Source organism: Paramisgurnus dabryanus, chromosome 20 (assembly GCF_030506205.2).
Source record: "Paramisgurnus dabryanus chromosome 20, PD_genome_1.1, whole genome shotgun sequence".
Lineage (NCBI taxonomy): Eukaryota > Metazoa > Chordata > Actinopteri > Cypriniformes > Cobitidae > Paramisgurnus > Paramisgurnus dabryanus.
Genome location: NC_133356.1, coordinates 28,979,272 through 29,004,094, shown reverse-complemented (window position 1 = coordinate 29,004,094; position 24,823 = coordinate 28,979,272). Strand labels below are relative to the sequence as shown.

At 39.1% G+C, this 24,823-nt stretch overlaps 1 protein-coding gene across 1 annotated transcript in view; it reads left to right on the top strand.

Annotated features, from left to right (window-relative positions):
- The first annotated feature begins 286 nt into the window (after positions 1 to 286).
- Positions 287 to 24,823, top strand: part of mcu (mitochondrial calcium uniporter) — a 109,222-nt gene continuing 84,685 nt past the window's right edge. The window contains exon 1 of the mRNA XM_065251230.2: positions 287 to 490. Within this exon, the coding sequence (XP_065107302.1) occupies positions 371 to 490 (120 nt within the window). The 5' untranslated portion in view covers positions 287 to 370. The remainder of the gene's footprint in view (positions 491 to 24,823) is intronic.

The window sequence follows — 24,823 nt, the reverse complement described above, 5'->3', positions numbered from 1 at the left end:
CTCGTCCTCTCATTGGTTGAAAAGTGTTTCAGCAGGTAACCGCTCGACCAATCACAACACTACTTTCATGTTTTCCTACAGACTGAGGTATTCAGACTTCCTTATACTCGCGATTTCAGAGTGAGAAACTCTATTTTGCTGGATAAACTATGTCAGAGCTTCACCAATCAAAAATCCACGTGCCTTTCCAAATTTTGCTTCGAATCCGGAACTACCAGCAATCTTAAACGTTTCTCGCGAGTGTGTGTTGTGTGTGTATGAAATATTAGCCCAGCCCAACAGCCCTTCCTATTCCCCTCCCTTTCCTTCAACACTCTCAGTCGGTTCGCCCGCAGCACTTGCGTTCTCTCGGCCGGGTTTCACTCCAGAGATGGCTGCGAAAGTGTGTAGATCTGTCCTCCTCCTGTCCCGGAGCAGTGGAGCCGTAGCCTCTTCTGTTTTTCCCGCATTTGGTGTCTCCTTACATCGACACCATCAGAGCACAAGAACGGTGAGTCCCTGAAAAGAAAACCGAGCTCGGTTTGCTGCTTCTGGGCAAGGGGAGGGTTGTGAAGGGAGAGATAAGGGGGTTGGGTTCCTCTCTGTGTGGAGAAGATTATGTAGAAAGATCCCGCTATGGAAGAGTCGTGCGTGTATGTTTTCCGGGATGTTTCTTTTCGCATCGTGCAATGTACAGCGAAGACCAGCAGTGCTGCATCATGAACCACTGCACTTTCAGTCTGGCTGTAGCTACGAGGCGTCCGGTTGACGCATGGATTGACTGATCAGTGATCTTCTCTCCAACCTTACATTTTAAGTTTGCACGAATGCCACTGCAATAAACGCGAGCGATTGGACGCGCTTCTGGGTTTCGCGCAATTCCTTTTCAGGATAACCTTGAAAGCAACAGTGCTCTGAACCTGGCGTAACGCCGGTTGTACGCACAACTCCGAGGCACGGCGGATTTCATTCACTTTGAGTGATCGATTACTTGGCACAGAAATGCTTTTATGTTTCCGCGTTCTTTCGTGCTTTTCCAAACTGGACGGACCGCGTGAGTGAGATCGACTCCGCAGTGTCCGACTGAACGTGTGCGAGACTATACGCGAAGTGAGAGAGTGACAGTGCGGCAAAACTCTGGTCTGGGGCGTTCACGCAGGACGTTGCGTTTAAAGCAACGATTCAAAGCAGAAACTCGTTTGAAAGTTGCACAGCTGCTCTGAACTTGACGCACAGTCTTAAACACGCAACGTCTGACGCATGTCTACGTACGTTAAATTAAAAACCAAAGCAGATGGACTATATAAACGCATTCGGTGTGAACGCCCCCTCTAACACCTCCCCATTTATCAACGGGGGGTTGCTACATTCATAGATGTGTAATAAGGGATATACTCTCACTCACAGCCATGCGCGTTGACTTCTGTTCTCCGTGTAATTATGTCACTCTCCTCCTCATCTTGACTCTCTCACCCTCCCTCCCTTCCTTTCTGCGGGTGTTTCCCATTTCCAGCGGCAAGCCTCTGGGTTTTCCTTTGAGCAAACTCCAGTGCGCACTGCTCAATAGCGCTCTGGCATGTTAGGGAAAGCTTGTCAATAACATAGCTTTTCATTTGTTACTCATTCATGACTTTCAAGTCAAAAATGTGACAAGGGGGAGACACTTCCTTGAAATGTACAACTCTATTGCTGTAAAAAATATATCCTGGAAAAAGCAGAATGCCACTGCTGTACTTTGAAGAACCTGGCAGTACCACGAACAGATACTTTGTCAACACATACGAGCACTTTAGTACTGCCATGTGCTTTACAAGGACAGGGTACCATGGTAATACTATGTATTTTTGTGCTACCATAATAGTAGGCAGTATACTTTGAGGTGCCTTTCTTTACTTCCACTTTGGTATTAGCATAGTTTTTGGACAAGATACCAAAATGTCTTCAAACGTAATAATGCAGTTATATTTAAGTACCTTCGAGTACAATTTTAAATCCACATTATGTAAAAATTGTCATTTGTTGTATTTCAAACTAAGATAAGGTGTTATTGCGTCAACACAAGGCTTTATTTGTGAGGCTTGTGTTGCCAAATATATGAATGAATTCAAATTTGCTGTTTGATCTTACACTTGTATTTGAATGACCTTGCGCCTTGTATATAAATTATTGTTTAGTTTTGCAGTGTACCGTCCTGCTTGAATTGGAAAAGAATCACAGCATCAGGCTATGACCCCTTACAAGGATTTAAATGATCTTAGTTTGATCATGAATTCTGTGTGTCATTTATTTCCTTCTGGTCGATAGTATTTGTGGCCCTGCTGGCATTTATAGTGTCCCCCCCAAACCAACAAAGCATAGGGACTTGCAATGCTTAGCATAAACCTGTCAAACTGGTAGTGAGCAGTGACAGGTTTTTGACAATAAGGCCGTGCTGCCTTCGTCTGTTCATTCCGCTGGGGCGCTGCGTCTCATAGCAGCGTTTATCATAAACATCTCGAGCACAGCTGTGAGGTGTTTAATGAATTGCTACAGCACAACATTTTCCCTAAAGACTGCATTCAGTTTAAAAAACAAATCTGATTAGATTTTCTTACTGGGTTTTTAGCACTGAACATGCACGCTATTTTTTTAGTTCATGAAATTTGATATTTTAGTACATCTGTAGTAATGTTTTAAGCATCAATACGATACAAAAGACGTTGTCATACAACAACAGAATGTAGTTGTCAGCATTAAAAAAGGACAAAAACAAATTGTGCATCTGCACATATTATTCTCTGCCTTGCTGAACTCAAAAGACGTGTGAGAGAACATAAATGCCAGATATTGTATGCATTCATGCATGGACTGTGTACACAACTGCTGACTCGACCACCTGAGCAGTATTCACTGCTTACACATTGCACTCTGAGGAAAGAGGTACATGAAGGAGAGTGCATCTGGAGGAAGTTCCAGACAATATTATGCGGATAATAATATGATGTTACATATGCATTGCATCCCACATTACAAAGAAAATTATGTAAATATGCTTTAAACAATTTTTTGTATTGTTTTTTGCAAACAACAATTACAGATGCCAATCATATATAAATATTTAGACACTGCCGACATGTTTGCTGCATTTTTAAAGCCTGTGTGCCTCTAGCCACCTTTCCACTGTACACAACAAACGACAGCTGATAAGCCGGAAGTCATTCATTCCGTATGGAGATTCGCAAAGGGGCTGTGTGCGGTGCCGACCATCTGCGGATGCGTGATTTTCAGTTCTGTTTGGAGCGTTGTATCTGTTGAAAAATGTGAACTTATGTGCAGACCGGAAATTATGTATTTCAGTGTATTCCAATCAAAATACTGTGCGAGGTGAACATTTTAAAAATAGACAACAAAAACATAAACAAGCAGCTTTCGTGGAAAACATGTATCTTGTGGTAAACTCCGCTAAGAATAAATAACAACAAAGTCCTTTTAAAATTAGTTTATTTATATAACAAGCAAAATAAACAACATGTAGATTACCTAGGAAACCAAAACATTTTTTATTTTCAATGAGGTATTTGTTCAAACGGTGGTTTCCAGGACTATGATTAGACTAGTCCTAGACTAAAATAAATGTAAGAGCTGTCCAAACTCAAAACAACTTGTACTTGCATATCTTAAAATACAGCAGTGCCCTTTGTTGTGCCTAAAGATGCACACAAGTAATGTTTTTAGTAAGGCATGTTTGTTAATACTAGTTTTATTTCCTAACTAAACTAAGGCCTAGTCCTGGTTTAAGCTAATCCCTGTCCGGGAAACCACCCCCAAGAGTTCAGTTTAGCAACTATTTAGACTAAGTTCTGACCAGTCGCATTTAAGCACGTGCGTCTGATGAAACCATCTATATGTTCTCTCAAAATACTCAGTCTTTGTCATGTATGCATAGCTTTTTATTGTTTTATTTATTTAAATACATTTATTTAGACCACTCTGGGGAATATTATATTCAGGGTTTCCCGCAAAAATTTGTTAGTAAGGCCGGGGGCGTTGCAATCAAAGGGGCGGGGTGTACGCATCATGATGAAAATTAAAATATTTGTATTTAAAACACTCAAATAAAATGTAATTTTGAAGAAACTGTGACAGAAAATGAACACATACTAGATTATGAATAAATTAAATGTTTTTACCTCTAACGGGAATAGCTGCGTGATGAAGTGAAACTAAAGGGTTAATAAACACAAACTAAAGCAGATGTTGTAGAACGTCTGGCGAACGATGATAGGTAGCGCAAAATTTTTAAAAACTGATTATTCCCACTATTAATTACATTATCTTAAAGGAGTGTAACTACTGTAGCATGTAAATAATGCACATAAATAAAGTGAGCAAGAGCACTCAACAATTATATCTAATCAACAGGCACGTGAAACCTAGCTAGCAGGTTGCTCAAACAGCAAAATCACCTGCTACTTACTTTAAATTTGCAAGAACTATAGACTAATACAGGCTTAAATAAACCCAAACAATAAGTCCACTTACAATTCTCACGGACACGCGTTTTATCAACCGGCTATCCTCCAGACATGACGGACCACGTCTTTATCTCATTTCAGCCGCGTGGCACGTGTGCACGCTCGCGTTGTGAAGCGTGTCCGCGCTATTCTCTGAGATGTTTTATCAACTGGCTAGTTATCCTCAAGACAGTGACGGTCCGGACCACGTCTTTCTCATTTTGGCTGTGTGGCACGCGTGCCCGCTCGCGGTGTGAAGAGCGTCCGCACTATTCTCCGAGATGCACTTGACAGCCTTTTTTGCAGCAATTTTTTTTTTACGACCTAGTTAAGGCAGTAGGGTTTCCCAGCTTAGGCGGGCCACCCGAACTGAAAAGTGCTGCAGGAAACCCTGATATTGAAGGCTCCTGTGATAGAATAAGCATCTCTCCCATGTTGACATGGATTTCGATTACATTTCGACTACCATTAGGGGGCGAACTTCCACAGTCGTGTCCGAATGTCATGCACAGTGGAAAGGCGGCATCTCACTCTACGCTGGTTGCTATTTATGTCATCTGTAAAATTTATTGGGTCTTTTAACTTATACGTCTGAAACCCCCAAACTGCTTATTTGTCTGAATAGGTTTGCCAAACATTTGGTGCATTTCTGCTTAGATGGAAATGGGTCATTTCCATGACCATGGCAAAAACGAACTGCCATTCACAGATTGCCTGACTCTGATGTTGGTCTCTTGAGATGGGCACTTAACTCATGTTGTCTCTCTGTTGACTCACAAAGGCTTCTTATATAAATGGTGCCAAATGTTTTACGATATCTTAAATATCTTGACTTCTAGGAGATTTCTGTGGCTCTTTTAATAGCTTTGTTTTATTCATAGCTATGTTTAGGACCATTAATCTGCGCGGCATTTTGTTAAATTTAGATGTCATTCCTTAAATCTGATTCATAAAAGACAGACTGACCTTGTGTTTTTCACTGTAGTGTGTCTTCCTGTATTTACTGTATACAAATTGGATGCAGAACTTATAAAACTGTAAGAAATTAATAATGCTTCTGATTCCATTTACCGTAATCAATTATTTTCGTATTTACACTAAATCATTGATTACGGTATATTACCGTATATTTTGCAATCACTTGTGGTTTGGTGAATAAGATGTTAATTTAGTTAAATGCTGTTGAGTAATTCATAAGGGAGTAAGGTCGAGACTATTTTTTTGTTGTTGTTTTGACAGATTCAGTCGCAGTTTATTTCTTCGTGAATCAGACCACACTGGTTGTGCTGTATGCATATCACGTGCAGCCAATGGAACACAATTAAAAGATGGTAAAATAAGCTAATTTATTTTATTTCGCAGTACCCAGTTTTTCATAATTCAATTTAGTTTCTATAAATCATAATTTCCATTGCCATAATACCATACACTGAGAGCTGCTGCAGGCAACAGTGTTTTTAGTGTTGTGTCCCATCTGCTTGAATGCAGAAGTTCAAGAACCTTTAACAGATCTGATCATTATAAATGTTTTTTTTTGTTATCACACCCCTACCCAGCTTTTTTACAATCAGCATGTTAATGGTCAAATTAAATGCGGCTGTGATTGACTGGGTGGCTTCAGTGATCTGGATTAGCAGGAGAAGCTTGAGGTTGATTTAGGCATTGAGTTCAATTCTCATTGCCCCAGTTTCTGAAATAGACAGCAACTCCTAGCAGAACAACAGGGTTTGAATGTGATTAATCTCATGTTTCAGGCATTCAGCTGCACGTATAAAAAGACTTCTGCAACCATCAACAATGATTGATGTCTTCCTTGGACTATGAATGAAGATTCATTGAAAAAGATGACATTACATTTGTCTGATTTATATGCCGATATAGGCTTAATACTCTGAGGGACTCTGCCATACAGTGGTAAATCTATCTATAGACAGCACTGTAAAAACATTTTCTCTTCTATTTTCTGCGTCATGTTTTCTGAATAATTATCTAATCATTAAACGTGTGCTTAGTTGTGCATTTTTGAAAACGTGAACTTTGTTTCTTGGCTAAACAACAGAGTGTCTCAGGAAAGACATTTTTGTAGGCTAACCTCGGAAGTTAGCGGGATATGGGGTCCTTAATTTTTCCCATAGACTTTTGGATTATCACGTTTGACAATTACACATTTTTTCCAGTTAATCTTTACAGATAAAAACAAATTTGATGAATATTGAAGTCTAAATGCGTTTACTATAAATATAAAAAGACGATTTTTCATTACGATATTCATATAAGTTAATCTGCAGGGTTCCCACGGGTCCTTGAAATCCTTGATTGTTTGTGAATCTGGGGGGAAAATTCAAGGCCCTGGGAAGTTTTTGAAAATATACATACAGATACAGGTCATTGAAAGTGCTTGAATCTATTTTATGCAAGTTTTTTGAAAAAAAAAATCCATATTATTCCCTGTGTAGTGTAGGATAATATCATAAATTCTAGACTTTTTAAGCACACATGCTAAACTGTTTACTTTAAATGCTTATATCTTCTGTATGTGAATGTTGATTCATACCAAAATGCTTTTTTGCATAGTTGTGTTTGACAAATGAAAACGTCTTGGGTTACTCGGGTTATCCCATTCTAAAAGAGACAGTGAGCGCTTTCGTTGAAAATAGAGCTGATTTCGCAGAGAAGCTCAGAGAAAATGTGGACAGCATACAGATTACTGAGGGCAGAAACTGTTGCACTGCAGGACTGTCAGTCATTGGCTGTGGGCGGGGATTTATCAGTGTGACATCACATTGCAAGGAAAATCAAAACAGCATGTCTAATTACACTGCTTTGGTTTAATGAGTGTTATAAAAGAAGTAGAGGATGGATTTATTTCATTTGTAGGTTGGTTGTGTGCACACACTGCCAACACACATTTATGTCCAATCGCCTTGCAAAAGTGGATTTGGTATAATAGGTGCCCTTTAACTTTGAGGTCTCAGTGTTAACAGTGGATGGTGTCAGTTATTCAGCCTAGAGGAATGTCATTAGGGACAAACAGCGGGGTGAATAATAAGATGAAACTTCTTATGCAACACAATTCCTTTGTGAATGATGTGAGGACTCGTTTGGTTCATTGTAATGCACCTAATTATGCCTCGGTACAACTAAGCCTTTAATCTTTCTGAATTCAGAAATGATTCAGAATCATAATATGATATTATAGCATATGTTTGGGTTTGCTTGAACTGTGTGTGCTTAACATCATCTTATAGTGTGTATTTTTGCTCACAGATGTTTAACACAAAATATGTAAATAGAGGGAATCCTAACCAGTCATGACCAGAAACTTCAAGCATCATACAGCTGTGCTCCTCATCATGTGCACATAGTACTTGAAAATATTATTAAAATATTAAATTAATTTCATGACTGTTATTTATAGTCTTAGGGATGGGTACCGAAACCCGGTATTAAACTGGCCCCGGGGCTAAAATATGAAAGACCGTAGTATCAGTAAGATCTGACGCTATCGGTTCTGCTATCGGTCCTGGAGAAAAATAAATAAATAAATGTACTATGTTTTCTTGCTTAATAATGTTTTCGTGCACATTTTATCTCACCAAACATTTCTAATTTGCGATTAAGACGTTTGTCTGTGAGATCTGCGAGATCTCTCATGCGCGCCGCGGAGGCTGGCTGTCTGTCAAACACAACCACAACAACGAGCGCGGCGCACGCACACGCATAACAGCACGAAAACTACCGCTTAATACAAAGAGTGACGATGGCGGATATAGCAAAACATTCAAAAGTGTGGTTATACTTCACTAGAGTTGATGCAGACAACGCTCGTTGTCATACAGGTAAGTGCAACAAGATGTTTGCATGTAAGGGCGGAAACACAAGCAATCTGTCAAAGCATCTTTCAAAAGTGTATTACGTGCAGAAAGAAGCTGTGTCCCAATTCAAGGGCTGCGACCTTCTAAGCATACAACCTTAAAAGGGGAGCACTCTGTCTTTCAAGGTGGCAGCCTCAGAAGTCAGCGAAGAGAACTGAAATGAGACAGTCTAACCCTCGGAGGACCTATAATTTGCGTCACCTGTTGCACGCGCCCACCGCGCCTGTCAGCAGGACACAGCGGAGACGTTTCTGACTTATTTAAATAAATATGGAATCAGAAAAATATTCATTTATTTTAGAAAATATGACACGTTGATGTAGATTAAACTATTCAACAGTATATAAAATTAATCAACCTTAGAAATACGCAACATAAACAGAATAATATTAACACAAGTCACAGCCTCAAGTCGCGCTGCTGTGACGCAATCGGTCTTAAAATACGTCCTTAGAAGGTCGCAGCCTGCAAAATTCAACCATCATCTCTGGTGGTTGCCGCATCAACGTCAGGCATGTATGCTAAAATCAAGTTGAATCAACATTGTTCACGTCATTTAAAATAAATGTACAATCTCCCTAATTGGTTTGCTTACCTTACGTTGAAATTCTGTTGATTTCTTTTGGGAGAAATGCTGAACGTTATGCATTCAACATATTTTCTACTTCTTTTTAAAATCCCAAATAAAGAAAAATCAGCATGTAAACATTTATTTAGCCTAAATATCCTATTTAAAGTATTTTTTCTGCAGCTTTCACGCTGGTGCATTAATAAATATATGTATAATATTTAGAAATGATATCCAGAAATTAATTTGTAATAATGAAATGCAGACACATAATTAACTTAATCATGTGAACATAGGTTCGTGATCAAATGTTAACATTGGCCAAAGTATCTAACATTGCTAAGACATTGCTCTAGTCTATCGAAAAATAAAATAATGCATATCTGTGGAATATTTCTCTACCAATCAGAATAAAGCATTTTAACAGCCCTGTGGTATAGGCCAAAGTACCGATAAGAATACCGTTAAAGCACCGGACCGTTAAGCAGTACCGGTAAGAGTAGTAATACCGTTAAAACCTTAACGATACCCATCCCTAGTTATTTATAGTCTTGCCCATGATTCCTAGAAATGCCACTTATGTAGGCGGACAAATTTCAAGCTTTTCATTTGCAATACTGTGTCTCAGTCCTCTTCAAGGCCATTCAATACTTAATCAGCTAAAGTGGGTTAAAACTGCCGCAGATTTTGAGTTTGGACAAGACAGGGTAGATATTTCATTGAAGCTGACAATGTTGATGAGTAGACGATCAAGAGTTATTGGAGGTGCTTTTGGTATAAGTGATCTTACACGATTGCTCGACCTCCGCAGTGGTACCGGGCAGCTCGCTCTCTTTTCCCATAGGTGCAAGTCATCCTTGATAATGGAGGCCAGTGAGAGTAATATGATGATGGTTGGTTACCTCGCTCCTTTAGATTATAGATCTGTAACAAAGACCTGGCCTTCTCATTGGTTAGAGAATACTGGACGCGCCATCTACGTCATTACCTTTGACAGGAAAACAAATCTCTATCTTCATTGAGAATCTGCATCAGCTTGGTAAATTCGGCTTTTAGATGAAGGTCACCCGTGCTGAGATCCCAGTCAGATGGTTGCGCCGTAATAATAGTTCACTGTAGGCTTTTGAAGTGATGAATAAATGTGTGGTCAATACAATCTTTCTGTTTACATCCATTAGGTTGGTAGATAAATATGTAAGGAATAATTGACGAATTATTCGAAAATAATGGACACCCAAGGTGGCAATTCGACACGACGTGAAGCTTATACCATGGTCACCACAGACAGTTACCTGCTAAGACATTGCTCTAGTCTATCGAAAAATAAAATAATGCATATCTGTGGAATATTTCTCTACCAATCAGAATAAAGCATTTTAACAGCCCTGTGGTATAATGAGAATTTGCTTTTTGTTTATTTATTACTATACAATTATATTATAAAACAATTTTCAAGTCTTATATTCTTTTTATGATATACAATTACTCATACCATGTAATTTAATTTTAAAAGGCCATGTCATGTACCCTAAAGCAGCGCTTTAAAAATGTGTCTGTTTAGCAGTATGCAGGTATGTATATTTTTAGTTGTTGAAGGTCATATTCAAAACACGGGACGCATGCCAACACTATTCCCTGCATACTGCTTTGCATTCTGTCTCTCACTGAAAGTTTTCCCTTTTCTCGTCTTATTCGTCATTTTATTTTATTGGCAAACAATAACTAAAATATGCCTGATGTGATTTGGAGTAGTTCATCACCTTGTTGGAAATCCATAAAGAGTAAAAAGGGAAAAAGATCATCCCTGTCCAAACTGTAACGCGAGTGTGTGAAATATTGATGAATGAAGGAATTGCATGCCTAGCATATTGGAGATTTTATGTATTTAGAGTCCAGATTAAGAAATGTGAAGCTTGACACTTTCAAAAGAAATCTTTATTATTGGTCTTGAGTTACTTATTCACTAATTCCGACTATAGGGGAACAGGATAGGATGCTCCTTAACTATGTCAACTTTTTGTAATGCATGGCAAAATTGAGAAACTTTTTATGTGCTTTGGGTGTTTCTTTACACGACAACAGTGTTTTAGGCTCATTAAAATACAAAAAAATTAAAACGGATGTTTTTGGAAATGCTTTCATCGTCTTTATTGTTTTTATTTTCCGCTCCGTAGAAGAATGTGGCGTTTCTTTACAAAGGTATATCGCCAACTACTGGTCTGTTTTTTTTTTTACATGTACATGTACGTTTGCACACGGAGGAACACACAGCCTTGCAAAGCATAGTTTATTTGACTCCTACGTCTACACAGATGTTCAACGCATGCGCATTGCAACAAAATGCAATGCATCTTCTGAGCTACATACTACATTCTCCTGTGTGCTTGACGTATGCGTACACAAAAATCTGGTGGTGCGCCATACAGTGGGAACGCACTATTTTGATGACAAAATTTATGTCAGGCGGACTGTACCTAGACCCTCGTAAAAACAGAAATATGCTTTAGCCATTGATGGCATAATAAATTGTTTGCACTTTGTTTACTTTTATGGCTAAGGTAATGTTTTGATCTTGTTTGCATTTGTAGTCATTTCTTATCAAAGAATTTATGTTTGCTTATCTCTGTTGCATGCAACGCAATAAATAGTTGTGGCATAACCTCTTCTAACCTACTTTTCAATTCTAAACCCCTGCCTCATAAATGTTTGGGTTTTACTAAATAAAGTATGTTACTTTAAAAGTAGTCTGGCCTTGAGATTTTCAGGCTTGTATTTGTTTAGTAATAGGAATTCTGCACCTAAGATCTTCGCTTCTTAGATTGTGCTAATAAGACCGGACATCATCAGGGCCTGATCTGTAATTGTGAAAGTACCAAAATCTATAAACTGTTGGTGGTAGAGGTCAGCAGGGGAAACGTGTGAGGAACTGACTAGCAGTAACCTCACAGGATGGGTATTGTGGTAGATGTGTGGTAATGTTGTGGGAAATATTTCTGCTTTCTGTTTCTTGTAATACATTAGCTGCATTTTACTTATGTCTTCTTGGTATGTAACTTACACTTAAAGGCCTACTACTAATGTGCTTCGGTATGTGCAGAATCATTTGATGTGTTGACGTCAGTTTAACAGAAACAATGGAACTATTGAGAAGACTCTCCCCCTTTTTTTAAAATGACCAATAGCGTTTTATTTATGGCACAGTTCAGCAAAAACGTACTGTAACAAAACGTAGAAGGCAGGGTGCTTCAGCATCTAAAGAGCATTTGGTTGGACATGACATTTAATGAGTTGAAGTGTTAGGGTGATGTCATAAAAATTCTAGACTTTTTTTAGCGCACGTGCCAAATTGGAGGATTTGAATGCTTATATATTCTGTTTGAATATTTTGGCAGTGTCTTGGACCATACCAGTCTATATATTTATTCTTAAGCCTAACATATTTATACTAAAAGAAACAAGTTTAATTTGAATTACATGGGGGCTGTTTTTTAAAGGTGCAGTGTGTAGATTTTACTGGTATTTAGTGGTGAGATTGCGAATTGCACCACTGCCTTTTAAAGCACATTGACAAGCTACGGTAGCCATCCTAGGACAAACATGTCATTGTCTGAAAATGACAAACAAGCTCTGTAGTTTGTCCATTTAGGGTACCTGTAGAAACATGATGCAGCAAAATGGTGGCTTCCATGTAAGGGGACCCGTGTTCGTCTATAGTTTTTAGTTTTTTAGCAAATTTAAAGTAAGTTAGCTGGTGATTTTGTTGTTTGAGCAACCTGCTAGATAGGTTTCGGGTGCCTGTTGATTAGATATAATTGTTGAGCGCCCTTGCTCACTTTATTTATGTGCATTTTTTACATGCTATCATCATTCGCCTGACGTTTTACAACATCTGCTTTAGTTTGTGTTTATTAACCCTTTAGTTTCACTTCATCAAGCAGCTATTCCCATTAGAGGTATCTTTTAAAAACATTTAATTCATTAATAATCTAGTATCTGTTCATTTTCTGTCATAGTTTTTTTCCAAATTAAGTTTTATTTGAGTGTTTTAAAGAAAAATATTTAAATTTTCATCATGACGCATACGCCCGTCCCTTTGATTGCCATGCCCTCTGCCCCGCCCACTCATCCAACCCTACCACCTATATTAACAAGTTTTCTGCGGGATACCCTGGAGTTAAATTTTCAGCAAATTTATTTAGCTACTGCTTAACTCTTTCCCCGCCATTGACGAGATATCTCGTCAATTAAGAGAAAACGCTTCCCCCGCCAATGACGAGATTTTCCGTCTTTCCGCAATATTATCCACCAGGTGGCGCCCTTCCGCAACTTTTTAAAACCGGAAGTATTGCCCTATGGCAAGCGGCTGCATGTCCGTGTCTGTTTTAAAGATCGCTCTGAATGGGAACTCTATGAAAAGTCCGTCACAAAAATGGAATTATTTTTGCTTTTTGCTCAAAATATGGTGTTTTTGCAAAAACCTACCCATATTCAAAAGCTGATTGCAAAAGAAACACTAAAGGTAGGATGAAACGTTTTTTTTTGTTTGAAAGCAGAGGGTCTGTTCTTTCATTTGGTATATTGTATGTTTATTTATTTAAAGAAGAACATTTTCTGGAAGGCATTAAACTTTGGTGAAAATCATGAAAAACGCTGGCGCTGGCTGGCAACTTTTTTTAAAAACGCTGGCGGTGAAAGAGTTAAAAAGATTTTGGATTTAAAACTGTTTGTAATAGTTTTTAGTAGGGACATAAGATATACGAGGAGCTCAGATGCAAAAGTCGCTAAACGCCACCTCCATCAAAAATGAAATATGATATTAACCGAATAATCTTGCATGTACTATACGTTAGTCAAATACTTTCGCAACAAGTCCTCTTGCCATTCAGAAATACCGGTTTTAGGCAGAATTGATCAAGAGTCTGATTAAAAATGTTAATTAACAAGAAATCATGCAAGACGCACTGAACTGTTCATATTGAAACCATCGAAATACTGCAAACATTCATATTGGAATGTGCATATATCACAATGGTTTAACTTCACATAATTTTAGAAATATATTACAGTTTTAGGGCGGTGCCTTAGCAGAGAGACAAGTCAGACAAAGGGAGTGATGTTGGGGGATAGGGTTACCTACAGAGCGTCTGCCATTGCTAGGTAACCTAGGCATTGCTTAATGCCCACAAATTTGGCGCCTATGAACAAGCATGTTACAAAAATATATATGATTCTTGTTTATATAAGCCTCTATGCATCAATGCGTGCATGCACATACCCCCCACACACATTTTATTACTATCGCGGTGGTAAAATACTGCCACCGTCACAGCCTAGCTATTGATGCTTGTCATTGAAGCATGCAAACAGCTCTTTAAAGAAATTCACCATCAAACCTGTTTCAGTCAATTGTTAACAAACTGACAAAGGTTGCATACTTGAAGATGAATAATCATTAACAGAAAGGTTAACTAAGATGCTTCTTTACTTGCATATTATAGTGGCTAAATAGTGCTAATATAGTGTCCCGAACATGTCCACACTTGGGCAACCTGTAAAGTGTGTTCACTGCATTATTTACCATGACAACAGCAGCCGGCCTGCTAGATTTACTGGAGGACGCTTTGAAAACTTCATAAACAAACATACGAGTCCAGCTCCGACCGGCTCAACAGCTGCCATGCTAACATAGCTCCTGTTTTGTTTCTACTCGATTACCCTAGCCGACTGTTGCTTCATCATATAATGGACAAACACCAACCCAAACCACAGCTATCTGATCTCTGTTTATTTTTGTGTTTCGACGTGTGTGTGTGTGTGTGTATCCATGTGCGATTTGTGTTTGCCTGGCTGTACCAAGGACACAGTTTTGGAAAAGGCTACCGGCTCCCATCTGATTCCTGCGCAGAGCTCTCTGCGGGCTGCCTGTGACAAGACCTCCCTCCACCCCCCAACTCGAATGAAAGTGAACAGGAGGGGACATGGGCTTCACTGAGATTGATCTCGTCCTCTTAAGCTCTGTATCACAACAGGAAATCAATATAGTTATACAACTGCTAAGCATGTTGTGAAGCAGGAGGTTGTGCGGGAGAACCGTAATTGTGGAAACGGGTAAAGAAATGAAAGGAACTGGGAGTATTTAACTCAGTAAAAAGGCAAGAAAACAAGCCATTCCTCAAAATGATCTGTTAACCTTTGGGGCATGATTTTATTAACTAACAAAGCCATCGAACACACCAACCCTCTATTGGGAAGAATGATTGGAAAACTAAGGCGTAGACAGCGACATGCCGAGTCTGTCATCTAATGATGTCCGTTTCAGCCCTACATGAGTTTTGAGTGGTAATTTAGACAGTAGAGTTAGCTTGATATTGAACTGGAGCTATAGAGAGATTACTTCTGTTGTCACCCCAGTAGCCGATTGTCAGTCATAAGCTTGTTTTTTGATACGGTGTGCCTCGTGTGATAGAAACAGCATGAGAAGCCGTCAGCTTGTCATATCTCTTCCATTCTTTATCAGTGACTGTGGCAGACCTCATACAGATGTCACCATCCCCTAACAAAATTGAGTTGTTTTGGTGTGGTTACTGAGATTTTGGTGTAACCAGTTTGGTTATGCATAAGATGGATTCCCCCATACAAGACAATGATACCACATGCATCATAATATGCACAGCACCATCATAGTATCATAACTTAATCAATAACTTAATCATAAAAATGCACCAAATGTCTGATATAGGGCCAATTTCATTTCTACCCCTAACCCCTACACTTTCCCCTACCCCCCGTTTAGCGCTTTTACGTGAAGGGTTAGGGATGTCCCAATTCTATTTTAATTGGAGGGGAAGGGGTAAGGGTTAAATAGCCCTTCAAACAAAGATTTTTCAGGACCTCACTTCAAACAAAGGGGTAAACATTTTCCAACATGGTTGCTCATGCAAGTAAACTTCAAGTTTCTTATGGGAATATTTTTGACCCTTCCCCTTTCTTACTCTGTTTCAGTGGGCAAGTGGAAGTGGTGAGGGGTAGGCGTAGGGGTGTAAAATAGAATTGGGCCATAGACTTAGGGTTGATTCACATTTCGCATCTTAAACTGCACAGAAAACACGACTGCGCAGCATTTTCTTCTTCTTTCCAACGCCATTTCGACGTGGCATTCTGAAAAGGTAAAGTATTTTTTACCCGTCTCTGTTAGTGATAGACCGATATATCGGCCGGCTGATATATCGGGCCGATATTTGCGAGTTTTATGTGTATCGGCATTGGCTGATATGTGGCTGCTGTGTTCGCCGATTTTGTCCGGCATTATTTACAGACCGCAAGCGATTGCAGGTCATGTGACTAAAAACAACCAATCTTTCCATGACAACATCGAAAGCTCGGCCTAACAGCTGATCATAGCTGCACAAAGCGAGTTTTTATTTTCCATCTCTCTATATATTTGTAGTAGTAAAGTGCTAGAAATCAATATCCTTTGCTATTAGTTCCTCGTCATTGTGGAGAGTGCAGTTCATGGTTCCATAGCACCCTCACCTGTTTTTACTATTTGTTAAATATCGTTTTTTAAGTTCAATCAATGTTACTTTTTTAAATTGAGACTTGTAACATTCGGCATCATTGCATTTTTATAATGTAAATTGAGTAAGCAAAAGCAGTATCGGATCCAAATATCGGCTCAAGAAAATCAGCAGCTTGTATCAGTCATCGGCTAAGGCTGATGAAACAAAAATTGGTATCAACATTGGCACTAAAAAAATCCATATCGGTCGATCCCTAGTCTCTGTGTCGTTGTCCACCCAAAAAAGAGAGACCGCGACACTCTTGCTTTTGAGCTCAGACTTGCCGCGTGAAATGTAAATGGCCTCTTATGTTGCGTGTGCACCAAATGTAAATACAACAATTAGATTAAATACAGAGTCAATGCAAATATGCAAATAGATGCGAATTCGCACTGGGCGATGCAGGGCTTTGCCATTGCCATTTGCCAACAAGGCTTTGCCATTGCCACAAAAACGGGTTATTTGCCTCAAACACATCTTCTGCGCAAGTTTAAAAATTCAACTTAAACGAAAAATATGCCTGACCCAACGTTAAATCCATCGAGTAATATTTAGGGAGGAACGCAATGCGAATGCACGCTATGCATTAAATGTGTCTATTTGCGTTTTTGCATTTACTTTGTAAGTAAACTACTCGTGCAAATAGTTCAATTCGCTTCTGGCGTGTCATACATAATGCTTGAATTCACAGGGATTGAATTTGCACCTTTGAACTGTAAAAATCAATACAAGAGTCGAAAGTTCTATGCATTGTCATGGGAAAATGTTCACTATATATTGACCAATGCTTGTATCTGCACAGCACTGGTTATGTAAATAAAATCAGTCCTTTGCACCTAGAACATTTAATATGCTGCCATTACTATATGTAGGTGACTTTGCTGTGTGCAGTAATGTTACACTAAGCCAAGTCATGACTGAAAGATCTTCTAATTCATCTCATAAGACAACCATGTGGTTTGGTTGCTGTGCATGACAAAGCGTCTTTCAAATCATTGTGGTCTGGAGTGTTTCGGAAGGAAGATCCTTTACATTTCATAACTGTTATTGTCAGACATGAGTTAACTCCCCTCCTATCATAAAAGCCTTTCTGAATGAGTGATTGTAAATGTAATTTGAAGGCTGATTGTAGTAAGGCTTTCTTTGGGTCTGCTACCCTTTAAAGCTCACCATTACACTTTGTTATGAGAATGGTAACATGCTTACGGTTATGGTTGAATCGAAGTAAGTGAGATGATGAGGGTCATTTGTGTGCGCCGCTCTCATCCTTAATTCAGCATGTGCCACTGTGTCTGTGCTGAGTAATGGAGTTACTGATGTACAGTAGATGAGTCAGCTTCCCGCTGTTTTATTACTCTTCTCCAGGCACTGTGCATCCATATGTGTAGTTGCAGACTACAGCAACGATGCCATGTTTTGATGCCTGCCTTGTGTTCATGTGTTTGCCGTAGGGCCACAGCTCTTCTATATAAGCATAAGAGAGCTCATATGAGAGCTCAGTCTGAGGAATCAACCAAAATGTTATGAAAATCGTGTCATGACAGATTAAAGGCACAGTATGTAATAAGCAGTGACACTCTGAAAGAGCATGAAATGATGGGAGTTTGAGTCTTCACTGTAGAAATCATAGGAACCGATTCAATGGGACTCACAAATCATGTTCATAGATGACGTAACGAAATGAAATAAAGTTTTATAGGCGTTAGATTATAATATAAGCCCATAGTAGTGTTGTGCGATATGCCCCATTGTGATACACGATAGTAATACTTTGATGTTACAGATTGATCAATCTGTGCAGTGCCACAGTCAAACTTACCTATGGTTTCTATGAAAAGTGAACCCTATGAACAGGTGCAAAACCTGTGAATTCAAACATTGTTGAAAACATTTGGGATAATGTTAAGTACAGATGTGAACAAAATATTTATCACTGTGCTCCTGATTTGTGAGAATTTTTATGCAAAAATCTTACAAATTGTGCCTTTAATGAAAAGCAAAAATTATTTTTGGAGTTAAGTCATCATTTCAGTGAATCAGTTGATCCAGTTCACAATTCTAAATGATTCACTGATTCAGACTGATCCACTTGCATGATTTCGTGTTAATTAGTATTTGTTAATGGATTCTGCCTAAAACCTGATCGACTCCCGCAATTCAACTTGATGATCGAAAGGAAAAAGATTATCAGTGCATATAAAAATGTTGGTGGGTTTCTCATAATGCTATCGTATGACATCAAAAGAATAAGAATATAGTTAGCTGAGTCATTTGAAAATCTCCTTGACCTAATAGTAAATATGTGAAATAGCATTTTACCATCCTGAATAGTTATTAGTGTTTTTGAATACCAACTGAACTGATTTTCCTCTGCACGCAAGAATTGATTTGTCTGAAAGTGCATTAAGTTGTTGAAACCCCATATGACTGTACAGAGAAGCCTTACTGGAAATAAAGGCAGGCATTGTAATTGCAAGGACGAGCGTGAGGTTGCTTGTTGTGCCAAGGCTAGCGGAGGGTTAAAGCAAAGCTGTATGTGGTGTTTGTCAGCTGGGTCTGTTTGATTGTAAAGTTCGTTCATGCATCTGCCTGTAAGCTTTGGATCTTTCAGCATCCGTGCTCCAGAGATGTGTTGTCAATGTGATATGGGCTTTCTTTAAACGCACACACTTTTCCGTTTGTTGGCTTTCTCAGTTTCATCTACTACACTCTTTAACCGTGAGCAATTTCAGCAAGGCACATAGTGTTTAAAGGATGTAATTGACTGTAAATGTTTTCTTTATGAACCTCATCTTTGATTTAAATGTCTTCATGTTTTAATTATAAAGATTTTACCTTAAAAGAATATCACAGGTATAACTTAATTGACAACAGTAATTAAAGGGAAACTCCACTTTTTTTTGAAAATAGGCTTATTTTTCAGCTCTCCTAGATTTAAATATTTGATTTTTATCCTTTGGAATCCATTCAGCCAATCTAAGGGTCTGGCCTGGTGCTAGCACTTTTAACATAGCTTAGCATAATCCATTGAATCTGATTAGACCATTAGCATCGCGCTCAAAAATAATCACAGTTTCTATATTTTTCCTATTTAACACTCGACTCTTCTGTAGTTACATTGTGTACATCGAAAATAGTCCCCAGCTATTGAAAGTTACCAATGGGGCTATTTTCGGACACTGCGTGATATCATTGCGCCTCCTGTAGAGCTGAAGATCTTTGCCCGAACCCGACGGGACCCGTCGGGACCCGACGGGCTCGGGCGGGTTCGGGCTTCATTTCTAACATTTTACACGGGCTCGGGGCGGGCTCGGGCTTCCGCTCCGGCTTTGTGAGGTAAATGAGCGGTCAAGTTCAAATCAGTAGCGCAGGATCGCGCTGAATCCATTTACAATGGATTTAATGATTTTACTCATCAAAAACATGTAGCCTAATCTTGGTGAGTAGGTTTTTCAATGTATAACTAAATATGAATCGAGTCTTACATAATTTAGACAGAGGATAGACTAATGTTGGCAGTAATGGAGAGAAGTGCCGACGCAAATCCCGCGGAGCCTGCCTCTTAATTTCGTTATTGCCAAATACCCATCTTAATTCAGAATGTATTATCTTAATTTAATTCGTTAAGAAATAATAATTTTATTGGCATATTTATAGTGTATTGCATAAGCCTATTTAGAATGAGATGTTACAATGTTACAGATTACTTATTTCTTTGTTTCAACTTCCAAGTGGCGTGTAGATTATTAGTCATGAATAAATAATGTTAAAACCTGTGTAAATTTCTCATTCTTGACAAAAGCTGTGTGTGTGCGCACATTTAAATAATGTCGGGCTGTAAACGGGTTCGGGCTTTTAAAAAGCTGTCAATCTAAATGGACGTTCGGGTTCGGGCTGCATTCTGTCGGGCTCCGGACATTTCGGGCCTAACTTTTAAGGCCCGATTACAGCTCTAGCCTCCTGCACCCATGGTACGGCAGTAAAGTCCTTAATTATTACGCCAGTATGAGAGTATAGTTCCTAGCCATATCTGCCTAGAAAATCACAACTTTTAATTTTCCATCGTTCTTAGTAGGCAATGTAACTACAGAAGAGTCAAGTTTTAAATAGGAAAAATATCAAATTCTTTGGTTATTTTTTAGCGTGATGCTAATGGTCTAATCAGATTCAATGGATTATGCTAAGCTGTGCTAAAAGTGGTACCGGCAGACCCAGAGATCAGCTGAATGAATTCCAAAAAGCTAAAACTCAATTGTTTAACTCTAGGTGAGCTGGAAAATAAGCCTATTTTCAAAAAAAGTGGAGTGTCCCTTTAAAAATTACATGCAATGAACATTAAAATATGTAAAAGTTTGATCTAATCACATACAAATCGTTAAAGTTATTTATCTTTTAACTTGTTACACCTAAAGTGCAATGTATTCATGCGTAAGGTCTACGTTGTAGGTTTTCCGTAGGCTGTGCGTACCCTGACGCGCACCTTGCCCAAATTTTAACAGCAAGTCGATTCTATGCGGACCGCAAGCGCTGTGAAAAAGCTGAGTCACATTTCTACATGGGCATTTCCTTTTGCGATGGTGAGAACAAAGATGGGCCAAGTTAAGAGAGTGATTTATCTGAAACTGCACAAACAGTCGGTGTCTATTTACATCCGTCACTGCTGGTCTTCTCAAATCATACACGACAAGCTTCTCCTTCTTCATTTGTGGGTTTACGGGCCAAGCTGCTGTTTCATTACTACTGTGGGTGACATGCATGGATACTGCCTACTAGCGGTCTGCATGTGTAATTGGATGCGACATGGATGACGACGCAGAATATGAAAACTGACATGTAGGCTACGCCGTCGCGGCTATGCCGCAGGACCTACACACAACTATAATGAGCCCTTAACACTGGCAAAGCCTATAAACTAACACTGTAAAAATTCCCATTGCACTACAATTTAATCAACTTGAATTTACAATTAATTTCAACTTTCTTGACTAGTGAGGAGCTGCTATAAATTATACAAATAAATTTGAAATAACAAAAGCTAATTCTACTTATTTTTAATAATAGCAAGGACACTGAGGGAGGTGACGAAACTTCCTAGTGAGCTTTGCAAGCTGTCATTGCGTCACCGTACACAAGCGTGCGGTCTAGACAGCCGTGCTGATGGTTTGTAGGAAGTCATTTACGCAAGGAAAACGTTTACCTGCAAACTACAGGCTCAAAAATAAATGAGAAGATAGAAAAAGAAGATATTTTGATAAATGATGGTAAGCACAGAGCTGATGGTACCCGTTGACTTTTATAGTAAGAAAAACTAATGAAGTCAATGGGTACCATTAGCTGTGTGCTTACCATCATTTATCAAAATATCTTCTTTTGTGTTTAACAGAATAAAGAAACTCATACAGGTCAAGAACAACATGAGGATAAGAAAATGATTATTGAATTTTGGGTGAACTGTACATTTAACACATTTCGTTTCAAAAAAGATTCTTTATGGTAATTTTTTATTTTAAAAACTTATTTTTAATAGAATGGTTCTTTGGGAAACCAAAAATGGTTTTTGTATTGCATCACTGTGAAGAACCTTTATTTTTGTAATTGAGTATAATAATTTTTTTCCTGAACGACTACTAAAACATACACAAACACAATGTTTGCAGTGTATTAAAGATATTCTCAGTCTGCCACAAGGGAAATATGACACAGGCTGCATATAGGAAATCTTAGCAGAGTCATTAATGGCTTTGCAGGTCTCACAGGGTTTTAGTATAGGCAGAGCAGAGTGTGTGAGGGTCACCCTGGTGCAAAGCATTACATCAGGTCTCCTTGGCAACTGATACACCTCCAGACTATTATATGATTTACCTGAAACGAAAAATATGTGGAAAAATACATATATTGTTAGATATGGATCATCTAAGCGGGAAAAGCGCAACATTAAAGTCCTCATTTAGTTGATTATTTTATCAGTTAAGATTTATCTTTGTGCATCATGATAGCATATATAAAAGTTTTTCCTGTGACCGTAATTTCTTCATGCTTTAAAGAAGCTTGAATGTAACTACACTTGGGCCATACACCTTGTATGCAATAGATCTATGAATATGTGAATTCGCCATCGCCTCCACTCTTTCTCATCACCATATGTGAACTACACATTTGCAGCACTATTTTTTGCGCTGATGTTAACACGTTAGAGCCTTCACACTGCACGTGCGAGCATCACAGAAGGAGAGCTGAAGCAGCTGTGCTGTGATCCTTTCAGCGCCAAGTCTATGCGACTTCCATACATTAGGACTGGAACAGAATATTTGATTATTTGAATATTCGCTCTGTGCGTTTTTTCAACATTATTAGCGTTAATGCAGAGCCTCTGCCAAGCAGGAAGTGCGCTATACGCTCCTGCTCTATAGATGGCGGCGTGGTGCTGAGAGACTGGTGTGCAACAGTCACCAAACACCACAAGAAGAAGATCGAGCTCATGTTTGGCCAGAGGCTTGGCTGAGGTTCTGCATTAAAAGCGGGGTGCATGATTTTTGCATGAGTCGGGCCGAGTACCAAAACGCACTTGTAGCCAATCAGCAGTAAGGGGCGTGTCTACTAACCAACATCGTTGCCTGGGTTGTGGCAATCGTGTGGGGCGGGTTTATCAAAAGAAGGTCCAGATTCTGTTGGTGTAGGGGCATGTTTATTTAGGTGATTTCAAATGTGTACACTGGATTTCAGAGAACATGCACCCCGCCTTTAACGCTAATAATGTTGTCAATACTGTAAAATTTATTGCAAAAAACATTTGATTTGCTTCACAAGACATCAACTTGAATACGTGAATATAGTCTGAGACAATAGTATTGTTAGCCGCATTAGCGCTAAAGCTTCAAACACATTTAGAAAAGCTTTTGGGTAAAATTAACCTCAGTCAGTGGCTATGGGCGGGGCTTTATCAGTGTGACATCACATTAACAAGAGATTCAAAACAGCATGACCAATGAGGCTGCTTTGGTTTAATTAGGATTAAAAAAGAAGAGGGTGAAGTTTTTTTATTGTAGGGTTGGTGTGTTTACACACTGCCAGCACACATTTATATTTTGCATAATATGGGGCCTTTAAATGGTTTAAAACAAGTTATAATAGTGTTGTCTTTCGCTAGAGGATATTTACCTCTGCTTCTTAAAGATCATGATATGGAAAAGCTCTTATGTAGTCCACAAGGGTTAAACACTCAGAATAGACCTGTTAGCCAGCACTTCATATCTTCAATGTATATCACGTTTCAAGGTCTGAGATGAGAGGTGGATGATTCTTGATACGTTCGCAGTCTTTTGGGTCATTTGGTCGATTTTTTTTCCAGAAGAGGAACTGAATGGCAAATAGAGGTTGGAGTAAAATAAGGAGAACAAATAAGAGTTAATTATTACCCAGAATAAGTGCCGACGGATGTACACTCACTGTTAGGGGTCGATCACACCAAACATGTTTTAAACGCCTGGAAACGCAAGGTGCCTTTTTTGGTCACTTTACAAAAGGGTTATATTGCTAGGCAACCACAGAGGCAGCTTTCCTGTCAATAAAATATTAGTTAAATATTAGCAGAAACTTTAAAAAGAGGACGCTTGCTCTGACCTTGATCGAGGTTGAGAGATGCACAAACACACAGTTGAGAACGAGTGCAGTCTCCGGTTGTTCCAAGCATCTGTACATATGTCACCACAATGAAAGCCCCGCCTCTCCTCTTATTTGATTGGACAATTGAAAAATAAGATATGACGTCAGACGCTTTTCCGCTCAGAGCGCTCTTGTAAAAACATGTGATGTGGGAGGCGGCCAAAACACAATGCTGATAAACCATGTGCATAACGCTCTCACCCCTTTGACAATAATTTAAAAAAGCGCCTGCAACCGCCATAAACGCGTTCAGTGTGATCGGCCCCTTAGTGTCAGAAGCTCTGCTCTGTTTTACCAGGGTATCCTTCACTTCCCCTACATAATACAGAAAAAAAGAGTGTTGGCTCTCTGAAGAGATAAAGGATTCCCATTTTTCTCGCACGGAAAACAGACACGCCACACAAAAGCTTAGTTTCATAGGCAATTTGCAGTGGAGCGTGTGTGCCTGTGACTCCACAAAGACATGCAAATCTGGCCTGAAGCCTTCCACGCGCAGCCTCAAAGGGAAAGTGTGAGCATTCAGGTCAGGTTGATTTTAAATGGGCAAGAAGTAAAAAGACGGCATTCACAGCACATAAGACCTCACACTTCTCCCAGTCACCATGGAGTTGCTGTGGAAACGCTACGGTTTCTCAAGAAGTTATAATTCAGCCTGCTGAATGTGCCCACTCTCTCTCTCTCTCATGC